The following is a 14,017-nucleotide window of genomic DNA, read 5'->3' as shown; positions in this document are numbered from 1 at the left end:
TCTCAGTCTGCGGCAGTAATCGGCTTAAAACTGCCGGGCTTTTGAACGGATCTCTAATTGACGGTACATAAATGCGATCAATAGAGAGATACGATTGCCTAAAACCTATGCTTACCAACACTTCACTAAAATATACAGACATACTAGCAGTCGCCTGCAACTCCGTCCGCACGGAATTAAAAATAGATGTTGGCCGATTCTCAGACCTACTCAATATGCTCACAAAATTTCATGAGAATCGGTCAAGCCGTTTCGGAGGAGTATGGGAACGAAAATTGTGACACGAGAATTTTATATATGAGATTAGTATTTTTTAATATTAGTAATTCACTAATATTTCATGTACGATTCCAATTTAGCTCTATGCTTGAGCAAAATATGGTTTACGACAATAATCGAATGGCTGGATTCGAACTCGCGACTACCAGATTGGAAATCCGTACCTTTAACCATTAAGCTATTGGCGCTTTTGATATTAATTAATTGATTCAATTTTAAAAGCAATTGTTATTTATGTAATTAATGTTATTTATTATCAATATTTTAAAACTAGTCTAATCTTACAAATCTAACTGCTATATATTCGAATGTTAGATAGATGGATGTTTCTTAAAAGGTATTTCCAGAAAGGTTTAACGAAGCTTGATGAAATTTGGCACAGATGTAGAACACAGTCTAAAAGAACTCGTACGCTACATACTAAGTTTTTTTCTTAATTTTGCACTGACAAAAAGTAGTATGAATATAATAATTATGTTAATTCCTAATCAAGCTCAATAGATGGCGTGAATATAAATTTATAATTTTCATATTAAAACCACGTAAATCAATACATACATTAACTACATACATATTAAACTAATCAACGTAGTAAATTGAGCAAATAAAAAGGCCCCTATTATTGTGGTCTAGGAGATAAGATGCCTCGGGTCTCGAGGGAGGCAATTATTTTGATCTGCACATGACGCTAGTAGCTTCGCAAAGATAGAAACGTAATACCCCGACATGATTAAACCGTGTACTTCGGAATGGAGTAACTTTAATTGTCTAGAAAAAGATATCTTTTATTCTATCTTTAATTATATAGACATTCTTTAAGGTTTAACTATTCCCAATCAAGGGGTATAATGGGCGACAAAACGCATTGTTACACACTTTTGGGTGTAGCACAAAGTTTGATCTAATATTTAAAAATATAATAAAAGATGAAAATAAAAAGATATTGTGTAACTATTATTAAAATTTTTATTAGTAATCTTTGCCTAATTTATACGTAATCCGTTCCATGATATTAGAATAATTGTTTTCAAACGTTTTACATAAAAACTTCTCGTTCGTATTGATCATATACCGTAGAAAAAGGTAGAAAAAGATAAAAGGTATAAGACTATAGCGATTTCCCTATTAACAACAAACCAGGTTTTTGCTCGTTATCTTAATTATAAGTATTATTTTGTACCATTTTCAAATACCATTCGTTTAAATGTAGATTATTTGTAAAACAAGAATATGAAAATATACACCTCATAGAAAACTTCGTTATTATTTTTAAGAAGTGTTAAAATACGTATATGTATCAACAAATCACAACCGTAACCCAAAAGGGGCAGGTCGTAGACCTTCTTTGGCACTCTCTCGCTTCTTCTACATTTTTAGATCTACTCGGGCATACACGTCGGTCTCGGGTGATCTCTATACAACACAATACAATTTATTGGTAATATTTAAATTACTGGTCATAAGTAATATCGCCCTTCTTGGGTATATAGCAATGGTTTCTAAAATCTAAGTCTAAAATATATTTGAAAGTTACAAAATTTCTTCCATACTATGTTTTACATCCATGCCAAATTTCATCGTGATCCGTTGTGCCGTTCTGCAGATATCTACAAACAAACATCCATCCATCCATAAGTAAGTTTAATTCAAACAATCAATAAGATCACACGTAAAAATAATTAACAGTTTTCATTTAAACAAATTCCTGACTCACACACACACTGTATTTAAAAAAACATAATCTTATAACTTGCACCATAAACCGTTACAGGCAGTTACATCCAGTTTATTCACAACTTTGTACATTCTCGCAACATGTCGCCTCGTGCGAGGATAACAACCGATTTTATTGCACGACTTTTCAATAATTTATAACATAACACATGGCGGTACCCCGAGCCCACGACCCACCGCCCACGACAATATAGTCATAGCTTGAGTAGGAAAATTGTCGCGAACTTTATTTGTTTAAGCCAGTACGGTACACCTGTGTAAAACCATTCTGTATTTCCTGAATGAAATGTCAAGGATGGTACTTATCTTACCATAATAATATTATAAACTAGCTGTCGCCCGCGACTCCGTGCGCGTGGATATAAAAAAAAACCTTAATTAATGTAGCCTATGTGTTTTTTCAGACTATGTTCTATACGTACATATGTATGCCAAATTCAATCGAGATCCGATACTGTTAAGTATAGAATTGTTTCAAAAAGCATTTCAGTAATAATTAATAATACAAAAATATATTAGTAATTTTTGAAAATCTAGTAATTTAATAGAAAACACTTGTAAAATGTACGTATAGCATTATCACCAACCACTACAGTAGCAAAAAGGAAGGCTAAGTGAATTTGATCTGAAAAGAGACCAACTCTGGGCAATTTCCACTTTTCTCGATGCAATTTTACCCTCCGGGGAATCGTCAGGCTCAGTGTACTGTTTAAGCCTCCCAGCCTGTACACGTTTATAACTACATACATAAATAACTATGTATACATAATATAATATACGAGTATTATAAAGCTGTAAACATCGTGGAAGTATAAAACATTATTTTTTTAAATTATATGAATTAAATATTCTATATCAAAACTATCACGTAAAATCATAATGAAAATGGTCTTATGAAGATGTCTGTGTTTTAGTACAGACGTATTAACGATTTTCAAATAAACAAAACAAATTAAAAAGCTACTAAGATTAAGTTAACTTAGGTAGACTATTTTACAATAACTAAGTAACCACTACAAAACAAATGAATTAATTTATACTATACTAAATAAATAAACAGTAATTGAAAATTATCATGCATCCATAAAGTCCGATATGAGCTCCTTAATCTTTTACTTATATATATTATAATTAACTTAATTGTGTTATGTCTTATATAAAATTAATTAAATTCGTGATAGACATTTATTTAACAGTTGCAAGAAAAAAATCAGACGTAAGTTGGCAAAGAAAAACGGCGCCGCTTCTCGGCCATACTGAATAATATACGAACAAAGAATAACGAAGTGATAACCCTAGCACTTAGTGTATAAGCGGTAGCGGAGATATTTTAATAAAAATAAAATTAAGCAATAATCGAAATCGAATAATAATTCATTTAAAACACGGTTATCTGTGCCATGTTGTTTTTATTGCGTTTAATTATGTCTTACAACATTCATAATTCACATTCTTTGCTATAATAAACTATACCGTAGAAACATATAATACATTATTTTAAAGATAAGAAGTATTACTGCTTCTTGTTTTATTCAGATCTATTTAGTAGTTTCGGAGTTTCCTAGTAACAAATATCCGTCCAAACTTAATAAGTAGTTGTAAAATTAGTAAGATCAGATAATGAGATACATAAGAACGATTTTTGCCACCACCATCCAGTTGAACTCATGCAGTTAAGCTTTAAACAATAGCATAAAAACAAATAAAATCGCTTCGCTTATCACACTGTTAGCGGGCGGTGAATTCAATCAGTTTCAAGCGCGCGGTGATCTCGGCTGCTAAGGGCGTGTGCATAAATAACGCGGTGGCGTTTCGCGTCCGCCCTCATTCCGGCCATGGATCCTTGAGGAGTTATTACCCCCGACTGCGATGGATGGCCACTGCATGAAACTGCTGAGGTTTGTTAATACTGCTTAACGATTTATACAAGATTACATTTTCATTACTTACAGAGAAAATAAAATTTTAAATAAACTTTTGGTTAACAGTAAAGAATCGACATTAGTTTATGTATATGTGGTAGATGTTACAATAGTTATTTGTGATTCAATGCAGTTATTACAATGGTCGGACTAAAAGTTATTGACCAATAATTTTAACTGCCATAACGCAATTAAAATTAAAACGTTATCTTTCAGTTCGTCTCATTTAATAAATTAAGAAATTTCATGGAACAGCATGTGATCATTAACTAATTTAATTAACTTAAGAAAAATAGATTCTTATATTATTGTTTCACATAAGTAAACTAATATATTAAGTTCCCGTACAAATGAAATAAGAAACAAATTCGAACATACAGCACATGCTTAGATTGATTTACCCAACATACCTCTGTTTTCTTTTCATTCACTTTCCTTAAGATAAATGTTGTGTACGAATAAGATAATTAAGATTGCTGTTTACTCTTTGTTTATATCAAAATGAATTATTTGAAGAGTAGCGAAAGAAACTAGATGTAACTTTACTTGTGGTTTTTCGATACTACGTAAATCTCACAAAAAATCGTGATTTCGATGCGTATGTGGTCACGATAGGCCACCATATTGGACGGGGTGTAACTTTATAAGGGTACCGCAATAAACCCGCTTCTCTCCTGTCAGTTATTTGCACTTACACAACAAGGCTTAGATCTTGTTTTATTCTATCGCCCACAAGATAGAATTTCGGATGTTGAACCTTTTGTTAAGTACCTTAGTCATTGGAATGTTGATTTAAATCTAAAATAAAATTGGTAAAAGAAAAAAATTTAAACAACTATTTTTTTCATTAAATAGTTTTATTGTATCATCTTAATTCCATTACTACATTTGAACCAAATAAAAGTACAATATTTTCAGACATAACTTAATATAAATGAGTATTACGTAAGTAAAACAAAGGATTGGAGCAAAATCAGCATAAGCACACAAAATCAGATTATTTGAGTAAAGGAATAATTTATTATTTTAATGTTTTTTGTTTAGTTATGATATCTAGTAAACAAATATTATTACTGCGTTATTAACATAATAAACATACGGCTAAATTAACAGAGCTTAAACTATGATTAATTTCAAAGTCAGTTCGTGAGGATATCACGAAATGTAGGATTAATTCCCTTGACGTGATACACTGGAATTCTATAAGCCATTATCTATAAGGACTAATATGAATAGAGTATGTTGCTAACAATTTCAAAAGCTTAGAGTCTTGTCTTGCCCACATTTGTTGTACTGTGACGTTAACTCTTTCATAGTAATAAGGTGTCAACTACTAGTTACTTCACCCTACTTGTAAGATTTAACACATGCCAATAATAGAGGGAGCCACTGTACTCAAAACAAGACAACTTAACTATACCACTGCATTTTAATTTAAACATTTCGTTAAGAAAGTAATGAAAAATTATATGATTTTTAACTTGCCTTATGTAAAGAACAAACGATTCAATTCTATCGCAATTTATGTAAGGAATTAAAAACATATTTTCTATATTTTACATAATTACTACAATTGTCAATCTATAACCGTAGTTTATTATACTTTTTCCATAAAAACCACACCACTCCATTATTTAGCATCACTAAATGTTTTATCCCTAATGTGAAATATATTCTATTTCTATCCCTTTGGTATAGCCTTTTTAAATTAGACGTAAATCCAGACAAACGACGCTAAGAAATAAAGGTGAATTGTTACTTCGAGTCGATTGATCGACTATGGATCACGAAAGTCTTACTGTAAATACATTTTGCTGAGAGATTTTTTGAGTAACTTTAATGTTTCAATAGAATTTATTCTCGTAAATTGTTCCCAGTACTATCAAGAAGTTTTTACAACTCATTAAAAATTCCAATTTTTTTTTTCAAATTTTGGAATCACCATAATTATATTAACGGCATATTCTTGTTCATAGACTGCCTCTACACTATTAAAGGTTGGCCGCTAACTTGGACAAGCTACGTAACAGCACATAGTTACGTTAAATATAGTTCATAAATCTCCAATTTGCCTTTTAAAATCTCACATCACGTATCTATTGAACCAAAAATCCTTCGTAGCTTCGTAGCCTCGTAGCGCTACAAGGAACTGTCTAGTCATGGTTGTCGAATAAGACATTTTACTTTAGTAATTATTATTGTTAATAATATATTATAACATTTTTTTAGTTTTACTACTATTCAATTCATAATTGTACAAATTTTATGAGTGTATTCTTTTTTCATATTAATTTATCATGTAATATCATAAATAATATCAAAGGCCAAACATTGGCTATCCGACTAGAATCAAAACAAAAATCAACTATAATGAAAGTCTTGTATTTTTCCATAAGCTTTCCGTTTTTTTTTTTCAAATGGGAACTCGCTTATCCTCAATCTCATTTGCCTGAGCCTCGTCCGTGCAAATTATTCAATTTAATGCTCGAATTCGCTATTTTTCGTCCATTATTACCCACTTCGGTAAAATCCAAGATAATTTGATTTTATTAAAATGGCTTCTAACACTCTTGGAGTCTGATTACTCTCTGTAGGTAAATTCCAATTAACTAAACTATAATAACGAACTGCGTAATTCAGACAGAAAAGTGTACTTTTATTTAAGTTATTTAACAGCAATTGTATAGAAACAAATAATTGCGATAATTATTTTTACAGGCGTTTTTATATTTAAATCATTGAATTTTGAACTTAAACTCGTATTTGCTGGCACAGTTAATACATTGTTAATACCACAAACTACACACCACACTGCTATTATTTATTATAATTTAATTAAAGCAAAAGAAAAGAAATTAATTAATTACTTAGGTAATAATTAAAAATATAAATCAGTATTAAACTATGTTACAATTAACAATCATCATCTTCAAAGTATTTAAATGTAACGTATAATCAAATAAATAATTTATGATTGTTAAATGATAAGATTCTAAAACCTTGACACAAAGAGAGGTTTCTTATTATGATAAAAAGTGTGAGATAACATAAATGATTAATTGATACGTACTTAAGACACCATGTTTCCATTAAGTATTTGGAAAGTGATAACCAGTTTGATCCATTCTTAATCGGATAGATGTAATGTCACAATATTTCTAATGCAAACAACAATAAAACATTTTATAAAAAGGCGTACAGATACATCTCTATAATATTATTATTCCATTAAAATTACGGTTTTATAATTTAGTAAACGAAAATGATCAAGCACTTAACTTGCAATCTGCAGGTCCCGGGTTCGAATCCCGCCATGTACCAATGTGTTTTTCGATTTCTGATTTACATATGTACATTTATCCGACGTTCTTACGGTGAAGGAAAACATCGTGATGCAACCTGCACATATCTGACAAGAACTTGACTATGGGCTAATCACCCTTAACTTAGGGCTGGCCCCCACGCTGACCACGGATAGGGTAGGCTCCGAGCCTCTCGGTGGGGACGTATAGTGAGCTGATGATGATGATGAAACGAAAATATCATGTTCATCATCAATCTGTGAATGAATAAAATAAAATTAGATTTTAAACTCAAAAGATCTTTGTTACTGAGCTTAGAATAAATACTGTCAACAAAACTACGATTTAACTATAGAAATATTATTACCAGCATTGTAACTAGATGCTAACTTAGCGTGCGTAACACTATACCATTTAATTATGTTGACTATAATTACATGCTACAAGCGAATCTAGCAAATAATTACCAACAATTACGGTCTATAATTGCTAACAAGTATAAAAGATTTGGGTTTCACGGTTTAGCTGTTGCATTTTACATAATAAATATTAACGAGGTTACAACTTAGGCTAAAGTATTTATGTGTTAAAAAAGACAGAAAATGTGCAACAAAATCTTAATAATATTATAAATGCGGATGGATAGATGTATGTATGTTTGTTTGAAGGTATATAAAGAACGGTTGGAAGTCGGTAGAAGGACACATAGACTACAATTTTTTTTTTGTAAATCCGTGAAGACGTAGTCGCGGTCAATAGCTATATAAAATAAAGTTCGATGTCTGATATTAAAATCATTTTTTCTATTCTAGAATTTAGTTTAATAAAATATTTGATCATGTAAAATAATTTCTATTAAAATGTGCGGAAATAAAATGCGTTATTATTTTGTAGAATCGCAGTGAAAGCGGCCACATCAAACTGTATTCCACAACATTAAACCCCGTTTCTACATAAACCCCAATGCGTCATTACCCTGCTTCCCCTACCATTAATTCTCGATTCAAGTTGGATATTGAAAAAAATCTTGGTAGAGTACATAGAAAATATAATATACAAAAAAACTATTTCTTATTAATACCAAAAAGAATTTTTTCCTTGACTTTTTACCTTTATCAATTGACTTATTTAATTTTCTGAACATTATTCAGTTTGTTTGTCATAGTATTGACTACGGGCAATTTAGTTTCAGAGTGTTTGATCTATTTAGCAATCTGCGTTCAGCTACAAACGATGACGAAACGCATTAAATCTATGTTCTCCTACATTTCTTGGGTCTTATATTCAAGTGTATATTAAATCAAGTTTAAATTAATTTCTCCAAAAAATATCTCCATTCGAGTTACATACGATCGATAATCGAGCAAATGGTTATTAACGGAGACCGAGATAATCATTTCCTAACAGCCCCGAACGAGACTTTGTCATGTAAACGAGCAACTTTACGATTGCGAGCCAAACTCAACGACGTCGCACTCAATTTTAAGGGTCAAGAGCTACGGGGGCTTCATTTTAGTAATCATCGAGCTTTAGCAATTTTCTTTATTACTGTGACAAATGAAATTAAAGGTCAACCGGCGTAGGAATGATTAGAACTTTGTCACATTACGTTCCTCATCCGAAATAATGATACCGTGAAGGTTTATTTACTTGAATCTAGTACAACCATAACATTACATATTATTCCATAAAATATTTAATAGATTTACAAGTGACAGGAATAAAGAGACGAGAAATATGTTGAAGAGTAATTTACTGTAAAGAGGACGATATACTGAGGTGACTTTTTTGAAATAGATAGAAGTTTTTATGATATTTACATTCTTGTTATTTAACGTTAAATATTCTGTGTGCATAACTAATTTACTTATTAAAAGCTATCACGAAATATCTTTCAGTAAGTATCAACAATAAATAATATTTCACCAACAACCAGAGACCATTAAAAATGCATCAATCTCAAAGTAAGGTATTTTCTTCAAATATTACGTAGCTCCTCAGTGGGATGGGCAGAGTGACTTCATTACCATAACTTGTGGAAGCCTTTGTGATGGTAATCAATACAGAGCCTGCACCCTTCTAATGATAATGGCTCTCTTAAATGTAGACATACTAGCGACTACACTGCGTCAGCAAACATTCAAATAAATTCGTAGCACCAGAGATTCTCAAACTATACGTCATGTTTTCAATTTGGTCGCTTGACAAAGTTGAACCGTAAATTGTATATAATTTACTACTCTTGCTTCTTACTAATATTATAAATTCCGAATGTTTAGATGGATGGATGGAGAGATAGATGAATGGATGTTTGTTACATGGTAGCACCGGAATGGCTCAACGGATCTTGCTGAAATTTGGCATAGACATGGAAGAAGACTACCTACTTATTAAGTTTTTTTTAATTATACGCGGACGGAAACGCGTGTGACAGCTAGTTTAAATAATAAATATATACATAACTTTAATTTTTAATAAAAGAGTATTCTATTTATATATTCCATTGGTCTTATATATACTTTTATATTCACCTAAATAGTTTAAATACTTCAATGATAAAGTTCATTTAATGAGTCGCCTTAACCTACTTTTGTAATCTAATGTAAATCAATTGTATTTTTTTTTAATGTCTCATAAACTATTTTAGTATTCCATTAAAATAATAGCAATTTAGATACTAAGTTAACGATTTGTTATTTTGGTAGATTAAAAAAAATTGGAAAAATGGGTTACTAGAAAAAGTCACTATCGAAATACGTGTATTAAAAATATTGTGACCTACATTTATCAATGAGCGGAGAAGTGATAAAAATATATTAAGATAGTAAACACTGACTAAGAAATGATATAGTAAGTATGATAAAATATATAATCTTGAATAAATTTCACCTTGAACCTGTCTAACACATATAAAATCTAAACAATGACCTTTAAAATAATGTTAAAATTAGAAACTTATACGTTCTTACAAAACTATGAAACCTTGACAGTTTTTATTCGTGATCTTAATTTGTTGTTGCTTAATATAAATATATGTAATAAAATGTATATTGCATGTAAATAATTAATGGAATATTAAAATTACGAAAGTCACTTTTTAGTACTTCCTTAAAAAATTCTAATTGGTTAAGTCGTAAAGACTTCTAAATATGTCTACAATATATCTTAAATTGAGCGTCGGTGGCTCAGGGGTTAAGCGTTTGACTTGCAATCTGCAGGTCCTGGATTCGAAACCCGCCACGTACCAATGTAATTTACATATGTACGATGAAGGAAAACATCGTGTTGTAACCTGTACATATCTGCGAAGAGATTCAAAGATATGTGTGAAGTCAACCAACCCACACTGGGGAAGAGTGGTTGACTATTGACTAGTCAACCCTAACTTAGGGTAGGCTCTCTCAGTGGGGACGTGAGCTGATGGTGAATATCTTAAATTTGTGAATAAACTAGCTAAATTTTAAAGGAAAATATTAGAAGCAAAATACATTTTTTTGTATTTTTTGTCCTTGAAATAAAACACGTGTAATATTGAAACATATTTTAATATTTAAATAAAATATTTCTCTTGGTACAATGCATTGTAATCTGCCTTAATTAAATCAGCTGCTTTTTCTCCGATCATCATAGTCGGCGCGTTTGTGTTCCCACTGGGTATTGTCATCATAACAGATGCGTCAGCCACTCTCAAACCTGACACGCCGTACACTCGCAGTTTCTCATCCACTACACCATAAGGTCCCATCTCACATGTACCCACCGGGTGAAGCATTGAACCTACAGCATGTCTAACATAGCATCTCCAATACTGATCCGATCCCCATTTAAGATGGTTACAAGCCCCAACATCTAACTTAGCAATCTTTCCACCAACTTTTCTAAAATATGTCGTATTTGAATAAAGCAACATGAACTTCAGACCACGATATGTCGTCTCAATATCTTCCTCATCTCTATAATAACCCATGTTTATAACCGGATCATCAAATGGATTGGAACTTTTCAATGTGACTTCGCCTCTCGAACGCGGATGAACATTTATAACAGATGTTATATCTATTTCACGATCAACATTAGCTTTACTTATTGAATACGAAAAAGGTTCATCAAAATTAGTAATAGCACGAAATCCAAATAATATTATTGGCGAAGCGGTCGCACCGATGCGTACGTTGAATATTTGAAATTGTGGCCTTTGAGAACAACACCATTTATCCACTCTAAAGAAACCTGATTGTATTGGTACTGGATAGGAATCCAACTCAGTGGGTACTAATAAATTTTGCATTACACTTTGTAAACCTCGTTGTCCTGTAAACACGATCGGTGTATAGTGGTGATCCTGTAAATTTTTACCAACTGGTAAATCTACAATTACTTTTATGCCGATTGGTGTCAAGACCTCTCTCGGTCCGATTCCGGACAACATTAATAATTTGGGACTGTCAATCGCTCCCGCTGACACAATAACTTCCATATTAGCAAACACATTAATCTTTTTCCCAGAAAAAAACACTTCAGCTCCATACACCCGCGATGTTATATCATCTATTAATAATCTAGTAACTCTTGCATATTTAACTATTTTTAAATTATATTTCTCTTTGCCCCTCAAGTAAGCTTCAGCTGTGCTTGATCTCCTTCCATTTGCGAATGTGAAATGAGGTCGACTTACACCCAAATTATCTGGTCCATTCAGCTCTAGATTTTTTTTCATTCCCATTTCTTCATATGACTTCAAAATGATATCGTTCACTTCGCTAAAATAACTATTTGTCTCTGGTCTTGTTATTGCTACTGGACCGTCGGTGGAATGTAAGTATTTATGATCTGGATTGCTCATAATATTTGGATCTTTCATACCTTCGAATTTTTTGAAATATGGTAATACTGAATCCCAATCCCAACCACTTGCAACCTGTCCCCATTCATCATAATCTTCGGGAACTCCTCTCGAGTATACTTCGTAATTATTAGAAGATGATCCACCGAGCATCTTACCGCGGGTCATGTAAATTGCTCTGTCTGGGTGTACTGTACCAATATTTTTATCAAGATAAGCTTTGTAGTCCCAATCATATTCCGTATGACCAAGTGTGCCAAACATACTCGGAGCCTGAAATAACAAGAGGAAATCACGAACAAGTTAAATATAATCTTTAACTTAATAAGTAAAATGATGTAATTAACTTTATTACAGAAATGCTCCTGGGGTAGCGCCAATTGGAGGTAAATGAAGATACGGTAAGTCTAGATAGGTAAAAAAATGCAAAAATAAAGATCGTACCACACTAGCTGGCGGTGGATCTCCTCCGGCTTCTAGTAGCAGGACCCTGAAGTGTGGCACCTCGCTCAGCCGCGCGGCCACGATGGCCCCCGCACTGCCTGAGCCCACCACAATGAAGTCAAATTTATCGCCATCTGTAATTTGCAATGATATCCTTAGAATTTTTTCCAGTTCCAGATTGACAGACTTAAGGGAAATGTTGACTAAAAAAAATTGTTGAAATACAATAAGTTCGCTTAATTTTTTCATGAGAGTCGATTCGCTAGATATCTCTATGAATATTAAATGTCTTTGAAATAAAGTTCCTTTTCAAATATAACTACTATTTTTCCTTTTTGGCGGGAAAATAACGCACTGCAACTGAAATGAAATCAGCTAGGAACAGAATTAACGTAAGGTAACAAATATATCCGAAGTTGAATTTTTTACTACAAATAGGTTCCATGTAAAAAAAAATACCTCGTAGTGGATAAGACTGTGGCCATCCAGCTGGTACTATCGCCTGAGACAAAGCCATCAATTTCAGCAACCATCTCACCCACGGCAAATAACTCGATGATTGAACAAACCCCAAAAAATTATTCACAAACACATTTAAACCATTTAATTGAGACATTTTTAGTCAATTTTAAATAATTGTATTTTATAAAAATAATTACATTTCGTTTACACAGATTAAACAAAAAAAATATTTAATTTTTAAACGTCAAACGCGCTTCTAAACACGCGCTCTAACGCTGAATTTTTTTTTACAACAATACACGAATTGGCGGCAAAACTGACGGTTACGTTTATCCATTCATTTGGAGGACAACACCAGCTAATATCGCAACACGCCCGAATTAGAATAACTTGTTTTATAGTTAACGAATAAACAAAGAATTTTTACTTTGCCTTCATTACTAGATAACTGAAGAATTCAATAAACAACGTACATCCGCTAACAAAGAATACATACTGGTTTATGATTACAATCAACCACTACAAACAAGTCTCAAGCATCGAAAAGAGAACAAAATAGTAAGTTAATTTATATAATTACTGTCGCGCGCGATTATTTCCGCACGGTATTAAAAAAAAAACTTAATTAGTAGCCTATATGTTTCTTCCAGACTATATTCTACATCGATGCCAAATTTTAGCGAGATCGGATCAGCCGTTCCGAAGATATCTTCAAACAAACATCCATCCATCTAAACATTCGCATTTATAATATTGGTAAGAAGTAAGATTGCCAAGATTATATTTATCAATATCAACTTTAAACGAATAATAGTAATATTTATTTTTACTAGAAAATTGTTATAATCTATGCTTGCTATATGATCTATTTCCAAGCAAAACGTTTAGTCTACGTCTAGTCGAATACACTTAAACTGAGAAATATGTAGATCATTCCGCGAAAGGGGACATGTTGCTATTAAACACATATAAGGATGCAAGGATAACACCGTCAGTGGCATTCAAACTAAGGTCTAATCATGTAAGGTGTA

The 14,017-nt window shown here is 32.1% G+C and overlaps 1 protein-coding gene across 1 annotated transcript; it reads right to left on the bottom strand.

The window, feature by feature from the left end:
• Window positions 1-10,787: 10,787 nt before the first annotated feature.
• On the bottom strand, window positions 10,788-13,183 carry LOC106120577 (glucose dehydrogenase [FAD, quinone]). Its single transcript, XM_013315928.1, has 3 exons — window positions 12,984-13,183; window positions 12,525-12,658; window positions 10,788-12,353 (listed from the first exon to the last, which is right to left on the bottom strand). Exons 1-3 carry the CDS (start codon window positions 13,138-13,140, stop codon window positions 10,788-10,790), a joined length of 1,857 nt encoding a protein of 618 aa, XP_013171382.1. The 5' UTR covers window positions 13,141-13,183.
• Window positions 13,184-14,017: the final 834 nt, after the last annotated feature.

This window comes from Papilio xuthus, unplaced genomic scaffold, assembly GCF_000836235.2.
Source record: "Papilio xuthus unplaced genomic scaffold, Pxut_1.1 DF826949.1, whole genome shotgun sequence".
Lineage (NCBI taxonomy): Eukaryota > Metazoa > Arthropoda > Insecta > Lepidoptera > Papilionidae > Papilio > Papilio xuthus.
Note: the sequence above shows the minus strand (reverse complement) of the source record. Positions and strands in the feature narration are given on the sequence as shown.

Excerpts from the sequence above, each read along its gene's own strand:
- LOC106120577 (XM_013315928.1), bottom strand. The coding sequence starts at position 13,140 with ATGTCTCAATTAAATGGTTTAAATGTGTTTGTGAATAATTTTTTGGGG. Across the intron at positions 12,659-12,983 it reads ACAGTCTTATCCACTACGAG|ATGGCGATAAATTTGACTTC; the intron begins GTATTTTTTTTT and ends TGCAAATTACAG. Across the intron at positions 12,354-12,524 it reads ATCCACCGCCAGCTAGTGTG|GCTCCGAGTATGTTTGGCAC; the intron begins GTACGATCTTTA and ends TTGTTATTTCAG.